Source organism: Pleurodeles waltl, chromosome 7 (assembly GCF_031143425.1).
Source record: "Pleurodeles waltl isolate 20211129_DDA chromosome 7, aPleWal1.hap1.20221129, whole genome shotgun sequence".
Lineage (NCBI taxonomy): Eukaryota > Metazoa > Chordata > Amphibia > Caudata > Salamandridae > Pleurodeles > Pleurodeles waltl.
This window is the reverse complement of record NC_090446.1, coordinates 1134779890-1134799801: the sequence shown is the minus strand read 5'-3', so window position 1 is coordinate 1134799801 and position 19912 is coordinate 1134779890. Positions and strand designations below refer to the sequence as shown.

The window sequence follows — 19912 nt, the reverse complement described above, 5'->3', positions numbered from 1 at the left end:
GTTTGATGATAATATTATCGTTTGAAGCCAAGGAGCATATAGCTTTGTTCTCGTCCTTAGAACAATTAGACTTAAAATAAAGTTTTGCATTATTGAGGGCATCAATCTCCCGGAGAACCACATCCTCAAAAATCTGTACTTCAGGGGGCATGTTAGTAGAGTCAGGACAAAAAGTAGATTTTAAATGTAGCCCGGTGGTGCTCACTTCATCAGAAGTAGAGTCACTGACGGTATCACGGAAAAATGCCCTTAATCTTACTTTACGTAGAAACCGTAATACTTCTGTTTTTGTGTCAACAGGGTCTTGAAGTTTGGTCGGAACAAAGGAAAGACCTTTATTGAGTACCTCTTGTTCCTCAATCGAAAGAACATAATTAGACAGGTTATAAACCGGTAACATGTCTGAACCTTTGTTGTTTAGCGTCTGTATGTTCTTTTTCTGGTCCGAAATTCTCCCGGTTGGGAATACGGATCTCTGTTGTGATCTTGATAATGAGGTCTGCCTTGGGCACCTCCCCCTCTCCCTCTTCCTCCACCTCTGCCAAAAAAAGGTTGAGTAGTAGGGTAGGATGGCCCAGAATGGGAATCGGAAAGATGTTCTGTCTCTGAGTCAGAGGAGGAATCAGAGAAAGTAATAAATCTCCTCCGTGAGCAGGATTGAAACTGTAAATTCAAATTACTAGGATTATTATATTTGTAAAAATCCTCTTTCAAAAACGGGTAAACCTCCTCAATTCGAAAATTCTTGATATCCCTTGCCACTTTAGATGTTTTTTGGTTAATAGTGCGGATTTTGAACTCCGCTATAATTTTGTTAGCTGACTCTAAAAGTTGTTTTACATCTGTAATTGTTTGATCTTGTAACAATTCAAGTTCCAGCAATTCGATTTCTTTCAATTCAGTTTCACTTACTCTTAAAGCAGTCTCAATAGAAAGAGCTAGCCAATCAAGAGAACATTTAGTACCTACGCCACTGAATTTCAATAAATATGGTTTATCTAAGACAAAGATTACTGGGATATTCTTAACCTGCAAGCCTGCCGGGATGGTATTGTTTTTCAGATGCTCAAGGAGTACCTGTGCATGCAATTGTGTCCTAATATTCTTTTTCTTAAGTTGTTTTAAGTTGTTTTAAGCGTTCAACTTTATCAACATTAGTGGGAATAGGAATTAATTGGTCAATGGAACAATGGAACTTTCTTTTTGATGATTTTTGTGGAGTATAATATGTATATTTAATATGTTTTTTCTATTTTTTTATTTGTATATAAGATTCTCTTCGGTGCACAGGTATCGGTGGACACTACAGTTTAATTGGTTAATTGGAAATAAAAGAAATTAGTTTCTAGTGAAAAATCAAGCTTTTCACTTTGTTAGTTAAGTTTAGATTTATCCCCTCTGGGTATTCCTTTGTTTATATTATTGCTTTGTCCCTGATCCAGTGGGGTAATAGGGAAATCCCTTTTTGCTGTCAGCTATTCTCTTTTGCATCTTTGATGCAGGTTTTTTTTCTAGTAGTATTTAATTAATTCTTGGCTCTGGTAGCCTACGTACTATTTAGTTCCTAGTGTTCACCTAATACCTTTTTATTCTTTTTCACTTTTGTTAGTTTTCAGTTTTTTTAGGATGACCGAACCTTATACAGTTAGTTATACTGAGGCCCAAATTAATACATTATTAGGTAATCCCTCCTTGTTAAGTGGAGACCAATTAATTCCTATTCCCACTAATGTTGATAAAGTTGAACGCTTAAAACAACTTAAGAAAAAGAATATTAGGACACAATTGCATGCACAGGTACTCCTTGAGCATCTGAAAAACAATACCATCCCGGCAGGCTTGCAGGTTAAGAATATCCCAGTAATCTTTGTCTTAGATAAACCATATTTATTGAAATTCAGTGGCGTAGGTACTAAATGTTCTTGTGATTGGCTAGCTCTTTCTATTGAGACTGCTTTAAGAGTAAGTGAAACTGAATTGAAAGAAATCGAATTGCTGGAACTTGAATTGTTACAAGATCAAACAATTACAGATGTAAAACAACTTTTAGAGTCAGCTAACAAAATTATAGCGGAGTTCAAAATCCGCACTATTAACCAAAAAACATCTAAAGTGGCAAGGGATATCAAGAATTTTCGAATTGAGGAGGTTTACCCGTTTTTGAAAGAGGATTTTTACAAATATAATAATCCTAGTAATTTGAATTTACAGTTTCAATCCCGCTCACGGAGGAGATTTATTACTTTCTCTGATACCTCCTCCGACTCAGAGACAGAACATCTTTCCGATTCCCATTCTGGGCCATCCTACCCTACTACTCAACCTTTTTTTGGCAGAGGTGGAGGAGGAGGGAGAGGGGGAGGTGCCCAAGGCAGACCTCATTATCAAGATCACAACAGAGATCCGTATTCCCAACCGGGAGAATTTCGGACCAGAATAAGAACATACAGACGCTAAACAACGAAGGTTCAGACATGTTACCGGTTTATAACCTGTCTAATTATGTTCTTTCGATTGAGGAACAAGAGGTACTCAATAAAGGTCTTTCCTTTGTTCCGAACAAACTTCAAGACCCTGTTGACACAAAAAAAGAAGTATTACGGTTTCTACGTAAAGTAAGATTAAGGGCATTTTTCCGTGATACCGTCAGTGACTCTACTTCTGATGAAGTGAGCACCACTGGGCTACATTTAAAATCTACTTTTTGTCCTGACTCTACTAACATGCCCCCTGAAGTACAGATTTTTGAGGATGTGGTTCTCCGCGAGATTGACGCCCTCAATAATGCAAAACTTTATTTTAAGTCTAATTGTTCTAAGGACGAGAACAAAGCTATATGCTCCTTGGCTTCAAACGATAATATTATCATCAAACCCGCTGATAAAGGCGGGGGTATTGTGATTCTTGATAAAGATAAATACCATAGAGAAGTGCGCCGTCAACTTAATAATGAGCAACACTATCGCTTGATTACAGAGGACCCTACCCCTAGATTGAAAGCTTCTATTGCTTCTATTACTGATGAGGGATTTAGAGAGGGTTGGATATGCAAGAAAGAATATGATTTTTTTTAATTTTAGTCAATCTCGCATTCCCCTTCTCTATGTGCTCCCCAAGATTCATAAGGATGTCATTAACCCTCCGGAGAGACCTATTATTGCAGCCTGTGGCTCTCTTTTAGAGCCATTGGCACAATATGTTGATTTTTTCCTTAAACCTTTAGTGTTTAGTACCAAAGCATATGTGCGGGACTCGATGTATATGATCAATAAACTTGAAGGTAATCCCTTCGATGAGAGGACACAAATATTGGTTACGCTAGATATCGAGGCCCTCTACACTAACATCCCTCAAGATGAAGCATTACAAATTATGTATGTCTTTCTAGAGCAGAGGCCTCTTCCACATAAGGTTCCCTCTTCCTTCTTACTTGCATTAGCTACGCTATGTCTCAAAAATAACGTGTTTTCATTTGACAATGAGCTATACCTACAAGTCAAGGGCGTAGCAATGGGGTGTAATTTCGCCCCTGAAATTGCGAATCTGGTTTTGGCTTTTTTTGAAGACAGATGGATCTTTGAGATGGATAACCCATTTTATACCAACATTAAAATGTGGTTGCGTTATATTGACGACATTTTTATGATTTGGGAAGGTGGTACGGAGGCCCTCTCTGCGTTTCATCACTGGATTAATCATCTAACCCCTGATCTTAAGTTTACTCTGTCATCTGATCGTAAACGGATCAATTTTTTAGATCTCTGGATCCAATCTACTGAAGGGTGTATTTCAGTGAGTCTTTTCAAAAAGCCTACCGATAGAAATACCCTCTTGCATTTTTCGAGTAACCATCCTCGGCCTTTGAGAGAGAACTTGCCTTATGGTCAATTTCTCCGCATTCGCCGCAATTGTACTAACAAAGAAGATTACTTTTTTAATGCTGAAGCACTGATATCCAGACTAACTAATAGAGGTTATCCGAAGAAGATCGTCAAAGGGGCAGCTAAACGTGCCTGGTACACCCCACGAGAACATTTGTTGGTACCTAAGCCTAAAAAGCTATCTTGTCCTCTCACGTGTGTATTGACGTATAACCCTAAAGCTAATCGCATTAGAGCTATTATTGAAAGAAATTGGAAGATACTTCTCCCTGTAGCAATAGACAGACCCCTATTTGCCTTCAAAAGGGGCCGGAAAATCTATGACTCTTTAGTCCATGCTCCGTTCAGTTCTAATAAAAAAAAGACTGATCTGAGAAGCATGTTACTTCTACCCCCAATCACTGGACATTTCCAATGTATGAATTGCTTTGCCTGCCAATACACTCAGAAGACTAGTCAGGTGGAGTTAAATGGCAAAACACATTTTCAACGTTGTTTCTCTAATTGTAACACTCGGAATGTGATTTATTGTATCACTTGCCCCTGTCAACTGACCTATATTGGTCAGACGACACAACCTGCGAAAACACGTATCCTGCAACATATGTCCAGGATTAGATGTGCTGTTCGTGGCGCTCCAATGGTTGACCATTACATCCAACACGATCATCGTCCAGAAGACATTAGATGGTCTATTTTGTATGTTGCTACTAAAATAAAGACGAGCAACTTGAACACTTCCGTTCTGGATAGAATGGAAGCTTGCCTAATTGAAAGATTTGGGACGGCCAGAAGGGGCCTCAATGATTTGTCTGAAATGTGGGCCCTATTATAAATTTGACTGTGTTCGCTTTAGTTGGTTCAGTTTAACACTTCCCAGTAATAGATGTGATGTGTTCCAGATTTTTGCTTGTAGTTTTTTTGTTTTCTTGCTTTTTGCTTGTAAGGATGTTTGTAATTATTATTATTTGTGAATAGTGTATTTATTTATACTTTAGTGGGGTTTTCTGGTAAATGTATTCATGTTGTAGCTGTGGGTGTTGCTATGTTATTTTTCCATTATGGGTATTTGAAGTATTCTGTATGTTTCTCAGGTTTCATTGTTAGTGACAAATTTATTCTTTAAATATGTGTATTTATAATGTATTATTTATGGATTGCGAGGGCAAGTGGACTCTTAAGTTGCTGTTACTTTATGTATACATTTGCTCATTCAAAGATGGCGCCCACACATTAGTGTCGATTTTCGACACTCTGTAGTCACCTCTTTGATGTTTACTTTTGGTGCTGCATAGCCAGAGAGCCTCTCCGGAGTTTAGATTCTTTATTTAAACACGCACCGCATGAGCGCGTGTTCATTACGAGCCGTGACTTTTGAAATCGCTTGGCACGGACGTATTGTCTATTTAAAGGCATGAGCTACATGTTTATACTTGTTCTGCTGTAGCGCGCGCATTAAAGCTGCTGATTTTATAACCGGTGTCTGTAATTTTTCTAACCTCCCGATTTGCCTAGATTATCAGCTGGTTCTTGGCATTTTCATGATTTACTCTGTTCTCTTCGCTACCCAGGTTAGTCTCTCTGGCTATACTCTTTATATTTAGCTCTATTCTTCAAACATATGGGCATTTTCGTTTTTGTATTTTTGTATATTTCCTTTTTTTTATATGGTTTAAGTGTCGGAATAATTTGGTTTGGTCTCCCTCTCTGAGACTATTTGTAAATTGTCTGCCATTATTCTGTTATTAGCTAAGGTACTAGCACTGGGAAGTACTTTCATTCTAATTTGTTTGGTCGGCATCCATTCATTTTTAATTTTCATTTTGGTGCACTTTAGGTCGTACTTCGGTGAACAGGTCTGGTAATTTACAGCCTGGTGGTATATATAGCTGTTATGAGCCATAAGGGCTTTGTTAATTTTTTGTATATTGTATATATAGGCACTGTCTCCATTGTCCTGAGGAGGCCGGATTTGTTAAGGCCGAAACGCGTCGACTATATATTTTTCGAGGAATGACTCTTGGAATTTATGAACTATGAACTAAGAAATTACGGATTGTATCGGACTTTTTCTCGGTGGTGGCTTCTTTCCACTGAGTCAAGATACTCTCCATGGACAACTGTCATCTCCTTCTTTTGTGACTGCTGGTTATTGATTGGCTCTGCAGATCATACTCTCTCACGGTGCTACAATGGAACTTTCTTTTTGATGATTTTTGTGGAGTATAATATGTATATTTAATATGTTTTTTCTATTTTTTTATTTGTATATAAGATTCTCTTCGGTGCACAGGTATCGGTGGACACTACAGTTTAATTGGTTAATTGGAAATAAAAGAAATTAGTTTCTAGTTAAAAATCAAGCTTTTCACTTTGTTAGTTAAGTTTAGATTTATCCCCTCTGGGTATTCCTTTGTTTATATCATTCTTTGCAAGTAGACATCCCCAAGAGGGATTGTTGGGGAAATGCGTTTTCGATGTGATGGTCAGAAATCTATGCTAACGCTTTTCCTCCGATCCCCCAAAAAAGAAGAGAGTGCCTTCCCAACTTCTTCTCATAGCCCCCCCATGGCCCAGACAGTTCTAGTTCATGGAGGTCCTGCTCCTCTCTGAACAACCAGTTCAAGCTGGCACCAGCATTACTGACCATTAACCAGGGCCAGGTCCGGCATCCAGACCTCACATCACTACATGTATCGGCCTAAGTTCAATGAGTTCTCAACAGACATTCCGTCAGACTGCAGGGAAATCCATGCCAAAGCAAGAGAGGACACATGGAACAGAACTTATAAACTCAAGTGGAAACATTTCTTCCTTTGGTGTGTGGACTCTAACATGCACTCTATCACACCATTGCCCAAGCACATTCTCACTTATCTGCTCCACCTGGCAAGATCCAGCTTGACTCATTTGTCCATAACAATGCACCTGGCAGCAATCTCCAGCATTAGATGATCCAGTAATGCACATTTTTTATAGTCTAGTTGCAATGTGAAACAATTCCTTAAAGGCCTCTTCAGGACATTTCCTCCTGTACGAAAACCTCTACCATCTTGGTACCTGAATGTAGTACTGGGACAGCTCATGAAACCACCATTTGAGCCCATTCACAGGGCAGAATTGAAGTAACTTACTTGGAAAATGGTGCTTTTGGTGGCTCTCACATCTGCCACCAAAAGAAGAAGTAACATTCACGCAGTCACCATCAAGGAACCTTTTCTTCAATTCACATCATACAGTGTTGTACTTCGAGCCAGCCCTACATTTATTTCCAAGGTACTGTCAGGCTTTCACCTTAACAAACCTGAGGTTCTACAAACATTCTTCCCAAATCCTGAAACAGTTGCAGAAAAATCTCTGCATTCTCTGTATGTCAAACAATGCCTAGAATGTTACTTACACAGGACCCATCAGATCCGCAAAGCAGACCAATTGATTCTAGCATATGGTGATATCAGAAAATGCCTTCCAATAACCAGACCCTCACCAGATGGATTGCATCAACTATACCATTTGTCACTCACAAGCTGGAAAGTCATTGCAGGACGAAGTCAAAGCCCATTCAACCAGAGCTGTTTCCACACTGACAGCTCTTTTTGCTGGAGTACCTATCCAGCATATCTGCTGAGCAGCAACATCGTTCAACAGACACACATTTGCAAAGCATTATTGCCTGGATGAAACTCATAAGACTGATTTGGCTATGGGATAGGCAGTGCTAAGACATCTGTTTCAATAAGGTGATCCTCTTTTACTTTTTTCCAACTATCCGCTACATGTACATTACAATGATATCATTTTTCTACTAATCCTTTATTGCTGGTTATTCAGATTCAAGCATGTGAAGAAGAAAATTAGTTACTTACCTGTAACTGTAGTTCTCAAGTATTGGTATCTTTCACAGATTCACATGCGGCCCTCCCTCCTCTGCTTACAGGCTCCTCTCAGGCATGAGGATTATTAAATCACACTTGTGCTAGAAAATCTGAGGGAATCAGCATCTGTGAGGAGTGTTCTAGAGGGTGCTGTTGCCTGATTGGCTAAGGTTTGTGGTTTCGTCCTTTTTTAAAAAGGACATAGATAGACTATAAAACCTATGGTTCAATGCCAGTCTATCTCTTATAGTAATACACATTGCTTTATTATAGTACAGTGGGACTCCCACTTTGACGACAGAGAATGATTCAAACATGAGTATCTATGAAAGAGTCAATGTTGGAGGAGAAAAGATTATTTACTTTCAGTCCCGATTTAGTTCTGCATCATATGAATCTTCACTGAAGCCATAAACACTGTGCTGTCAGTGTGGACCCCTCAGTGTGTGTGTGTGGTGTGAGAGAGAGAGAGAGAGAGAGAGAGAAAGAAAGAGAAAGATTATTAATGTCCATCTGATGTGTTGATGAAAAACACTCTGTGATAGCCTATTGAAGGCTCAATATATTCTTCTAGTAAATGCAATGGCTGAATACCAATTTAAAAAACATAAAACATACACTGCAGTATTTGTGTTCAAGAAGGTGAAACTGTATGAAGAAGGAAAAAATAAATTAAGCATGATAGACCCATATTGTAAAGAGACGAAAAAGGATACTGCCCCTTCAAAAATCCATGAGGCTTCTCTCACAGTGCAACCTACTGGCAGTTTGTCACAAAGAGCCAGTTCTTTTTTATAAAAGCCAGGAAGGCAGGTGGTTTCTTTAGGACATAGGTCAGTAAAATTCCTACGATGCAGAAGCAGGTAACCTTTCCTTCTGCATTGTAGGATCTTCACTGATAGTCAAACACTGATTAAAAGAGCAAGCTCATCCAAGCCTCAACTCTGATTGTTGGGCAGCAGGGAAATATGTCCTATTTGAAAAGATTTCTTAATGTTTCTTGGCCCATCTTAGCAACAGCCTGCACATCAGAGTCTGAACAATAATGTTTAGTGAATTTGTGACTGGACTTCCAAGTAGGTGCCTTAAACAGGTCAGCTACTGGTACATTTCTGAGCAATGCTATAGTAGTTGCATTTCATCTGGTTGAGTGTGCTCTCGAGTTGCCTGGTAATGGTTTGTTTGCTAGTTGATAATTTAGTGTGATACAAGACACTATAGATTTAGCTAAAATTTGTTTAGAAATACTTGTCCCATTGGAGGATGGGATTTCCCTCACGTTTGTGATGGAGCAACCCCTCCACCAAACTCTAAATCAGGACCCACGTCTTCCTGTTGACAAAAAATACAGAATCTCTTCCACTTAAGAGCATGCTCTTATCAATGGACACTTAGGGGGTCATCCGGGGACCACGGAAGCACCGCCATCAGGCTGGCAGTGCTTCCCAGCCCATTCTGACCGCGGCGGTAAAGCCGCGGTCAGAAAAGGGGATCCGGCGGTTTCCCGCCAGATTTCCCCTGCATGGGCTGAATCTCCATGGCGGCGCTGCAAGCAGCGGCGCCATGGAGATTCCGACCCCCTTCCCGCCATCCTGTTTCTGGCGGTTTTTACCGCCAGGAACAGGATGGCGGGAACGGGTGTCGTGGGGCCCCTGGGGGCCCCTGCACTGCCCATGCCGCTGGCATGGGCAGTGCAGGGCCCCCCTAACAGGGCCCCATAAAGATTTTCACTGTCTGCTTAGCAGGCAGTGAAAATCGCGACGGGTGCAACTGCACCCGTCGCACCCCTGCAACTCCGCCGGCTCCATTCGGAGCCGGCTTCCTTGTTGCAGGGCCTCTCCCGCTGGGCCGGCGGGCACTCTTTTGGCGGTCGCCCGCCGGCCCAGCGGGAAAGCCAGAATGGCATCGGAGCGGCCATTTGGCGGTGCCCGCCAGTGTCAGAATGACCCTCTTAGCTTCTTTTAAGATTTCCATACAAGCTGGCGTTAGATTCAGATAGCCACAGTGCCTGATCTCATGAGTCATGCAGCCAAATTTAATGATGGAAAGTTTGGGTGTTGAATTAGACCCTATAGTCTTGTTAGTAAGTCCGGTTTGTGTGGCAACCTCTTGTGTGGCTTTATAAACATTTATACCATGCTGGGGTACCACCACTGTCTTGGCCAATCTGGAACTATTAGAATCATCTCTGATGTGAATCTCAAAAGTTTGAGAATGACCTTTGGTATTAATGTGATCGCTAGAAAGGAATATAGTATTGGCTTCAACAATTCGATCAAAAGAGCATTCCCTTGAGATCTCCATTCTGGGAGCCTGGACGCAAAGTCTCAGCATTTTTTGTTTTCTCTTGTAGTGAAGACATCCACAGAAGTAGTTCTCCATTCTTGGCAAATATCACATAACACGTTGTTGTGCATTACCCACTCCCGAGACTCATCCAAGTGCCTACTGAAAAATTCTGCTTGCTCATTCATTTTTCCTACAATGTGAGTTGTTGATAAATTTAGATTTAGAGATGGGCCCAATTCTAGATCGACCAATCTTGCAAAAACAGAGGTCTCATCTGGTGCCTCCTTGTCGATTCATGTAATGCTTGATGGCAGGATGGTCTGTCTGAATCTGACTAGTGAACGATTTTGTTCAAGACAGAAGAAAGGTGGGGAGAGCTAGATAAAGGTGGTATGTTTCTTTTCTCGACCACTGGTGCTAAGTCTTTAAGATGCACTCCCCAACCTGCTAGGGAGGCATCCGTTATTATTATTTGAGATGGACATTGTTTTTGAAGAAGTTCCCATTGAGAGATTCTGTCTCTGGTATCACCATGCTAGAGATTGCTTTGCTGGCAGTGTCAAGGATACTTTGTCTTCCCAGTTGTTTTCTCTTTGACCCCATTAGTCCTTTAAGCATCGTTGAAGTGGTCTAACCTGTAACCTGGCACTGGGGACAATGTGTATACAGAAATCCATCGATCCCAAAAGGGATACAATCTTTCTAATAGTTCGGTAAGGAGGTAGTTTGAAGATGTGGCATTTGCGCTGTATAGTAGATTAATTTTCCTGTGCAAAAAACACTCTTGCCTTTATGGTGTCCATTGTTGCTCCTAAAAACGACCAGTTTTGAACAGCTCGTTGATCTGAAGGCCTAATCTTTTTTAGTAGTCTGACTGGCATTTAGTAATCCATTTGTAACTTCCTTGGACTGTGAGTTTTCAGAAGCCAGTCGTACACGTAAGGGTTGAAGAAAATCTATTTTTTCCCCTCTGTTCGTCTTGAAGTCTTCCCCAAGCACATTTTCCAAATGCATGGCTGTGGCAACATACTATAGCCACACATTTAGAAAATGTGCGTGGTGTAGACTTCTAGCCGAACAGAAGCACTATATATTGATAGTGCTTGTTTCCTACTAAGAACTGCAGAAACATTCTGTAGGGATATAAAAGTATGCATCTTGTAAGTCTATTGGGCACATCCATTCCTTCTCTCTCAGGTGTAGATATGTCCTAACGTGAAACTTTTCCTCTTTTTTATTCATATACATTTGTGTATCTGAGATCTAACATGGATTTGAATTCTTTTGTTGGGCCCTTTCTTTATGAGAAAATATCTGGCATATACCCCCATTCCATTTTGGCTTTCAAATCTATTCCTTCTCTAGTCTTACCAAACTCAGCTGGAAAACACCACGTAGCTGTTAAAAAAGAACTGGTCCCTGAGGCAAACTGCAGTACGGTGCACTTTGGGTAGAGAACCCTCATGGATTCTTAAAAAAGCAGTATCTGTTATCATCTCTTCACAATATAGGCCTATCAGTTTGCATTTCTTTTTCCCGTCTTCATACAATTTCACCTTTTTGAGCAACAATGCTGCATGCACGCATGCCTAGGCGCACAAACACCCGCCCTCCTCCCCCAGCTCCCCTCCCCCATATCCACACACAAATGTTCAAGTAGCACAAGATCGGACTGGCTCAATGGGACAACACCAGCTAATGAAACATATGGAAAAAGGTGGATTTTTCCATCACAACGTCACACTGATTGATCATTTTAGTGATGTTCTGTGCCTCACCACAAAATAAAGGACACAGCCTGGGGCTGAACTTAGTTGCTGCCCACTTTAAACAGCCAGGACTGTGGAATTAGCCTGTTTCTGCTTTAACCAGAGTAGCACATAGACAACCATGAATGGTTAGAACCTAGAGAAACACATTACAACTTCAAAGGCCTTGCCATTTTGAGTCCCGCTGAGAGGATCAAATACATGGGAGAGAAGTCGTAACTAAGACAAGACAACTGATGCAGCTAACCATCTAAGTCTAGTCAAAACGTACTGCAAGAATGCAAACACTATTTCTCTAGCCCTTACTTAACTCCTCCCCTGCGAGACTGGATTATCCCCTTTGTTGTTAGGCTGCAGGGGAACAGAGGAGGAAGCAGTCAAGAATCTTTGAGGTGATCTAGAGCAGTGGTTCTTAACCTTTTGATTCCTGTGATATTCCAATCTTTATTACAATGTGGGGACTCCCACACTGAGTCATTACTCGAAGCCAGGGACCGTTGCCTAAACACTGTTGATGATTTGAACTGCAAAACAATACACAAAAAATACAGAAACAAGTATTTCATCAAACACATACACAAACGATAACACATTTTAGTTAATTTGCAAACAAATATAAAAAAAATTAAAAAAAGAATATAAAAGGTAGCTTTTCTAAATTCAATTGATGCCGCACATCTTCCATATTACAATGTGTTTGATGTACCTACACTGTTCCCACAAATCAATTTGAGAATACTAATTAAATTTTTAGCCTCCAATTTCAAATTCCTTGACATTTACAGTAAGTTTCAAAATGTTCAATTGTACATTTAGCCACTATATTTATATATACTTTATTAAAGTGTAAATATAATTTGATTTTCTCAGCAGTCAAGGACCCCTCAGGAGGCTTCACGGACCCCAGGGGTCCCCAGACAACAGGTTGGGAAAAACTGATCCAGCGTCTTTATGTGAGATACCCATGCTGCGCACATCTCTTTCTCCAGCATAATCACTTCTGTTCCTGTGGCTGCGTGATTTGATTTTCATGGGCCATGACTCACTACAACTACCACTACTCAGGTACACAGCTGCAGAAGTGTGCACTACCCCACAATAGCAGCTGACATCCAAACCCCCAGGTGGTCTGACTTGCATGTGTTTGCAATCCTTTGAAATCGCTTGATAATAGTGCACCATCCCTATACATAGGCCACTCAGACAAAAAATATACTGAGTAAGAGTTATGGGGCCCCTAAACCTTGATAGCCCAACTGTTATGTAAGATAATTTGGGAAGTACATATGGTTAGTGTCAATATACATTCCAAAGACAATGGGCATATAGATATGCAATTGAACGTAAAATGCAGACACTGCAATATCAAGTAGTGATAATCACTTCCTTGGAGCCATATTATTGGCATGGAAACAAGTTGCCATTCAGCAGTTTTTAAGCCATAGTGGCTTTATTGTTATTCAAAATCGTTATGTTAAGTCTACTGTCATGATTTAGTCCCATTCAGAAACCAATCACAACAACCAACAAGTGTTCTGCCCTCTTCTGCTTGCAGACCTAGGGATTTTTCAAGACAGGTTGGTCATGGGACGGTGGACCCAGTAGGCATATGGTGACTGTTGGTCTCACTTTGTTGGCTAGAGCTTTTGCAGTAAAGTCAGTAAAATTTTCTTCCAAAAGTGTTCCAATTACTGTTGATAAACAGAAGAGTGTCAGAATAAGCAGAGTAGTATCAAGACAGGTCCCAGGCGTGGTGCAGTCTGTGCTTATTCAACTGTGGTCTCTCTGTTCCTGCCCTATGATCCGTACAGGGCAAAACGTGTTGACTGTTGATCTACGCAAAGATGCAACAAAGTTTTTGAAGACCAAACAATAAAACCACACTGTTTATAATGTTTGGCAAGAATACTATGAGCATCCCATCAGGGTTTCACAGTAACTGCCTTTGATGTTACAGCGCATGTACACCTGACCAGAAACACTTGCTCTGTACCAACCAGACATGCATGCCTCAGCTACATGACAATTACTAATGTGTTTTACTGCACTTTCAGAAAGTGTGTGCTTTCAGGACTGAGTTCTTAGCTGCTAAGGAGAGTCGGGTTGAGTTGCTTTGGTTTTAGAACTACACAGCCAGATGTATCAAACATTTCTGCGATCGCAAATAGGCCATTTGCGATCACAAAAATGCATTTTGGTATGTATCAAGTCAAATTTGCGATTTGGTAACTTGCTACCGAATCACAAATTGGATTTGCAACTACATTGCGATTCGATATTAGGAAGGGGCATTTCAAGGGAGTCCCTTCCTAATACCTAATCGTAGAGGTATGTATGATTGTTTTGTGACCATGATTGCGGTCGCAAAACAATCGCAGTTACCACCAATTTCAAATTGGTGCTATCCCATTCGCATTGTAAATGCATGCAAAAACATTTCTTAAAAGCAGGCACTGGTCCGTTGGACCACTGCCTACTCTTGAAAAAATTAAAAGAAAACTTTTCATTTTTCTTTTTTAAACGCATCCTGTTTTCCTTTAAGGAAAATGGGCTGCATTTAAAAAATATACATTGCTTTATTTAAAAGCAATCACAGACATGGTGATCTGCTGTGCCCAGCAGGCCACCATCCCTGTGATTGTAGCCATTCGCAATGGCCCACTATTTTGCAACCTACCCCATGAATATTTATGAGGTAGGTCGATTTGCGAGCCCTCGCAAAAAAAGACAAATCACAATTTGGTAATTGTTATTGGAATTAATGATACAACTGGCCCTTAATTCTTAAACTTTCACGTTGACATCAATAGTCATAATTTCCATCCTACCACCCTTGATCCTTGGTGAGGTCACATGAAATGGTTATGCACTAAAGAATTCATAGCGTGAAAGTTTTTATTGGTTCCTAATGGTTAACTGTGTACATACATGATGTTTGACTAAGTTAATCATTCATATTTGCGGTCTCCCGCATTCAGTAATATTATTTGAAAGCCTGAATCTCTACCTTGTCATATGTGCAGTCCATGCATCATGACCTCATGCAAGCTTCCAGTGAGAGGGGTGACAAATACATTTCTAGAGCAGTAAAGTGTATCACAACCTGGGATTTGGTTATTCAGTGGAGCATATTTGACTCCACTGTGTTAGTCATCTGCACACTTTGGTCAAGAACTTTGAATACGGACTATATGAAAGTCAAGCCCACCGTTCCTGATCTAAGGCGCGGTATAAATGGATTTGATGGTGTACATTGCTAGCACATCAGTAGCATTTCAAGTACTGCTCTTATCTAGCCCTTACTAAAACATTGGGACTATGCCATCTGCTTCCTTTCCCAAAGCTTGCTTGTGTTAATATTTTTTATTATGATTACTTTGCGACTCTAATGGTCTAAGGTTAGTGTTAGATAAAAAACTGTAAAATAGATCATTGTGGCTGTTTTGACTTTTGAGAGCATAGTGAGGATCCCACATTTGTAAATTACCCCACTGTGACCCCTAAGGTAGTCTCCAAATTAGTTCAACCTTGTGAACTAGGCCCATGGGAGGGTTGGTAAAATCCCACTGTTTTCTCTGCTCTGCAGATCCACAGGCTAGCAATACAGCTCCAAGGGCCAAATTAAATCTGATAAGGCCAAACATCTTGTGGCTCATGTCAAAGTAAAAATCCAGTTTCTTTAATTAATGTATTAATAGTGGACATTCAAGCTGATGTGCATCATTTTACAGTTAATTGTGTCTATGTTCCTATACCTGAGTCTATCAATCAATCAACGTATTTGTATAGCACACTAACCACACTTCAGGCGTAAACCTTGCCTGAATAATCCCAGCTGTCACTCACCTATCTTCTTAAGCCACAGTGTCAAAGCCAAAAAAGGTGGTCATCTGCTTTTCAGTGAGCTGCACATGTTCAGAGATAACAGGTAGTTCTTGTGAGAGAGATTGCTCGGTATCACCTTAGGTGCAGTTGGACTAGCCGGATGTCAGTTTAAAACCATACTCTACATATACACACAAAGCAGATGCATAACTTAGGGCTTCCTTCAAGCACAGAGAACAAGCACAGCACAGACAGCATAGAGGTGAAGTACTATCAAACACAACCTGTAAAACATGGGTAGCAGTAAAATGAAACCTCCTCCACTATTAGACCTGGCATTGTGGCTGCAGGGTTGGCAGAGAAGGCTGAATGTACTGATCTGACATGGCTGTGAAGGGCTCAAAAATGTCACTTCTACTGCTTCTTTATCAGCTGACATATGGTAATAAGATTGTTAACGCCTACCTCTTGTAGTCTAGAGGTGCTAACCAGGTGGCGTAGGGTGGCACCCAAGGACTTCCGATTTAATGACAGGCGCAGGAAGTACCGGCCCTTTCCCTGAGCACTCAACAACTTCTCACAGGAATTGGTCTTCTCCACCATAACAGACAGCTGTGGTAGCCTGAATGAGAAGAAATTATATGTTGATTTAGGTCACAATATTTCAAGTCACAAGCTCAGCAGAACACAAAGGCTCCAAATCACTAGGCATTGGCAGCAGAGGTTCTAGTGGTGATTGTGGGATGACGTTCAAAATGTATTCAAAGACAGTAAAACAGGTCAAGGAAATGGTCTGCAGAGAAAGGTAAGTGAAGCTGAAATTGTGTGCACCTGGGACTATTGAATAGAAGTGCTTGCAGACCAACCACCACCAAAGCATGTCTGTCTGCGTCCCATTGCCTACAGCTTAGGAAAGCAGACTGTGCACCTGCCTTTTGACCATTTTTTAAAACTATGTTCTGTACCTCCACCTAAAGGCCATTTGTCTCCGTCATTTCCCGTTCTTTTGTGAGGTGGAGGTGCCCTGTGCCAATGTTGCTCAGTAGGACTGTTACAGGACGCTAAACAAGGAACACTATCTGTCCCAGATATAATGAATCTCAAGGCCCTTTACGTCTTGTGTTTAGGTTTCGTGCAAGGTTCCAGAATTCCTCCAGTGTGGATTTGGGTAGCCATTTTCCTGGTGGCCTAGGCAATATACCATAGAACAGGCACTAAAGCAACTCAGTAACAATATAAACAGTATAGTTATTTACTGAGTACTCCCAAGCAGACAAACATTAAATACTTAATACGCAGTTACACAGTTCCAAAATCAGGAAATACAGAAGTGCAATTACAGATGTTTGCAAAGGAAGAGACGCAGACAGACCTGTACCATGGTGTTGGATATCCTGAAGGATTGTGCCATATATGGCTTTATGAAGGGAATTCTCTCTCCGGAGTGGTCTTGTCACTCTTTTGCTGCTCCCCATAGGAACTGTCCCTTACCAGATTTTGTGGAGGAATAGATGTTAGCCGTTTAACCAGCCTTGTCCAAGATCTAAGAGGGGAAGAAGCTGCCAACACTCTTGTTCTGTGGGATAAGGACTACCCTACTGAAGTCACCAGAGCTTTGGCCACAGCCGTATCCTAAACTGGCTTTATCAATAAGCACAGAGCTACAAACAGAACCCAAAGGCATATCAGATACTCCTCAGTAGGAACAGGTATCATTGTTAGCACCATCCACAGGCATAGGATGTAATCCATTAGCAGTCCATATTAGGTTATCGCTATCTACTAGGCTTCCAATGGGCCTAGAGCTTCTAGGTTAAAAGTACATGACAGCTCTCTAAATCTGGTTCTACTGTAACACTGCAAACAATTTAGAATGGCGGTCCTTAACCACAGGAAACATCCAACATTCTACGTGTGCTTGCCCATGATAGTGCACATGCTCCACCATCTGTTTTTTTTTTTTTTTTTTGTTTTTTTACTGTAGTGGACTGTAACTTTTCAACAGGCGTAAACTACACAATAGAGTCAGTCCCTCCATGCTGAGGAAAATAAGGATTTGCATAAACAAAGGATCCAGAATACAGCCTTTTCTCTTCTCTAACCTTAACAACGGGTATGTTGGGCTGGTGGCTTATTTCACTATGGAAGCCTAAGGTCAATCAATATACAGGACAAAGGCTTTTCCCTGGAGGCACATTTCTCCTTCAGGTGGTCATCCTTCTGTATGAAATAAGGACTTATCAAATATTACTTCTCAGGAATAGTATGATTCAGCCATCCTGCTGAGGAAGAGGAGGACTCTACAAGCACAATTCTCTAGCTAAGAGGAAATGGACTCAAATGGCACAAATATCCTGCTGAAGAAGAGGACTCAATTGACAGTCATGTTGCTGGGGATTGTTCAGACTAAAATATCTTCTTTAGCAGAACTCGCATAACTGCCCTGCTGAAGAGAACTATTGTATTTCAAACCTCTTGCCAAGAGGATACCACCTTTATTCAGCCATCTGATGTGGTGGAGAACAACTCACCTGACACAGTTATACTGTTGAGAGAACTCCTCCAGACAGGTCCAGTAATCTCGTTTCTTAAAACCCAAAACAGGCTCTAGAAAAACACAATGAGAGAGGGTGCATCTGTCACTGGGCATGTCTCACTTATCCTGGTTGTTGCTAGCACAGACTGTCCCTCCTCAACTATGGCTTATTCACACATGTTTATGGGCTGCATTGTTCCACCTTAACTGGGGCACATTCCATGACCCTTGGGTTATGTTTGCAAGCCACAACTGGTCAAAATCCTGGTCTCTCCCTCTAGTCTTCATAGTCACATTCGCCTGGTTGTTATGGGCCCCTGCTGTACCTTATATGAGTCCCCAGTGGTATGATTTCCATATTCTTTGCTGCCTGCATTCCCAAAAGGCTTTGCTAGCCAGGCTTTGTATATGGGTGATTTCATTGGCCTTCAAAGGCAAAGTCCCAGTTTTAAGTAGAAGAAATCCTTAGTTACTAGCTGCATTTTCCTCAGTCATACCCTGTAAGTCATACCCTTTGCTGGAGCCTGAAGTACTTAGAAAGTTTCTGAGCCCATACTCCCTAAAGTCTCCTGACCTCTGCGGGGCCCTCTGGTATCTTAACCTTTTCTGGGGCACAAGCACCCCAATAACTTTGTGGCTTAATCTAGCTGTAATTCCCCCTAGTCACTGTTGCTCATGTTTTCACTGTTGATTACTTGCCCTGTTCAGAGTCCTTCGTTGAGGGCAGGTACCCAGACCGCTGCTGGGGCCAACTACTCGGACAGCCTCTGGGACCATCTGTGAAATCACAAAGGTATCTTAGCTGAGACCACAAGTTACGATCCTCACTGGGGCCATGGACTAAGTTCTTTGTTGGGTCACAGAATGCATCCTCCCTGGTCTAGCATTTGACTTCCCTTCCTCCCTTGCTGCCTGATTTCCCCTAGGTTGCTGCTGGCCATATTATATGATAGTTTCTGGGGCCTGTTCCCCCAGTCACCATCATCTTTTGCCCAAGTATCTCTGGCCTTCATTACACCCGATGAATGCTGGTAGTGATTTTTTCTGAAGTGTTATCAACTGGCACCACTACAAATTGTGCCCCACTAATGTAAACTGTTTGTGGGTTATATTTCTAGCTTTACTCTCCTGCCCATTTGCTAGAATTCATACCATTATCATCACTGCTCTCAGACACTTTCCCATGGTCACTGGACAACAATCCCCCAATTCTGAAGGACAAGCATCCTGTAGGCAAAGATGTCCAATCTCCCCCTCTGTTATTACTTGCTCCATTCTTCTGGTACTTAATTTGTGCTGTGTCATTATCTCCCTAAAGGTGTCTGTGATGAGACCTCCACCCCTTTCATCATGGTGCACATCTGCCCAACACATATTCTTCCTGGAATTATGGATGTAGAAGAATAACCCAATCTAATGAGGTTAATTGTAGCTACTATATCCTATACCATTTTCGATCAAAGATTAGAGAGGCCAGTGAAAATAAGGTGTCGTCATTTACAGGGAACACTTGCAGTACAATATTTTGAGAGTGCTTGGTGGTACATATTGATCTTTTGGTACACCTGATGACAATTTGAATTATTTGTTCATACAGAACAAATGGACATAATCCCACTAGAATCCAAATTTACCTTGATTATTTAGGTGCACTATCACCACTGGTTTTTTCTATGTATGTCCAATTGCAACACTTTAACCACACATTCTCCATCTCTTATGGATCAAATAGGATTC

The 19912-nt window shown here is 41.1% G+C and overlaps 1 protein-coding gene across 1 annotated transcript in view; it reads right to left on the bottom strand.

Annotated features, from left to right (window-relative positions):
- The window catches only part of LOC138246022 (uncharacterized), a 672335-nt gene that overhangs the window by 540404 nt on the left and 112019 nt on the right, over nt 1-19912 (bottom strand). The window contains exons 3-4 of the mRNA XM_069200173.1: nt 18171-18246; nt 16105-16261 (exon numbers count right to left, since the gene is read on the bottom strand). Of these exons, the coding sequence (XP_069056274.1) occupies nt 16105-16261; nt 18171-18246 (233 nt within the window). The remainder of the gene's footprint in view (nt 1-16104; nt 16262-18170; nt 18247-19912) is intronic.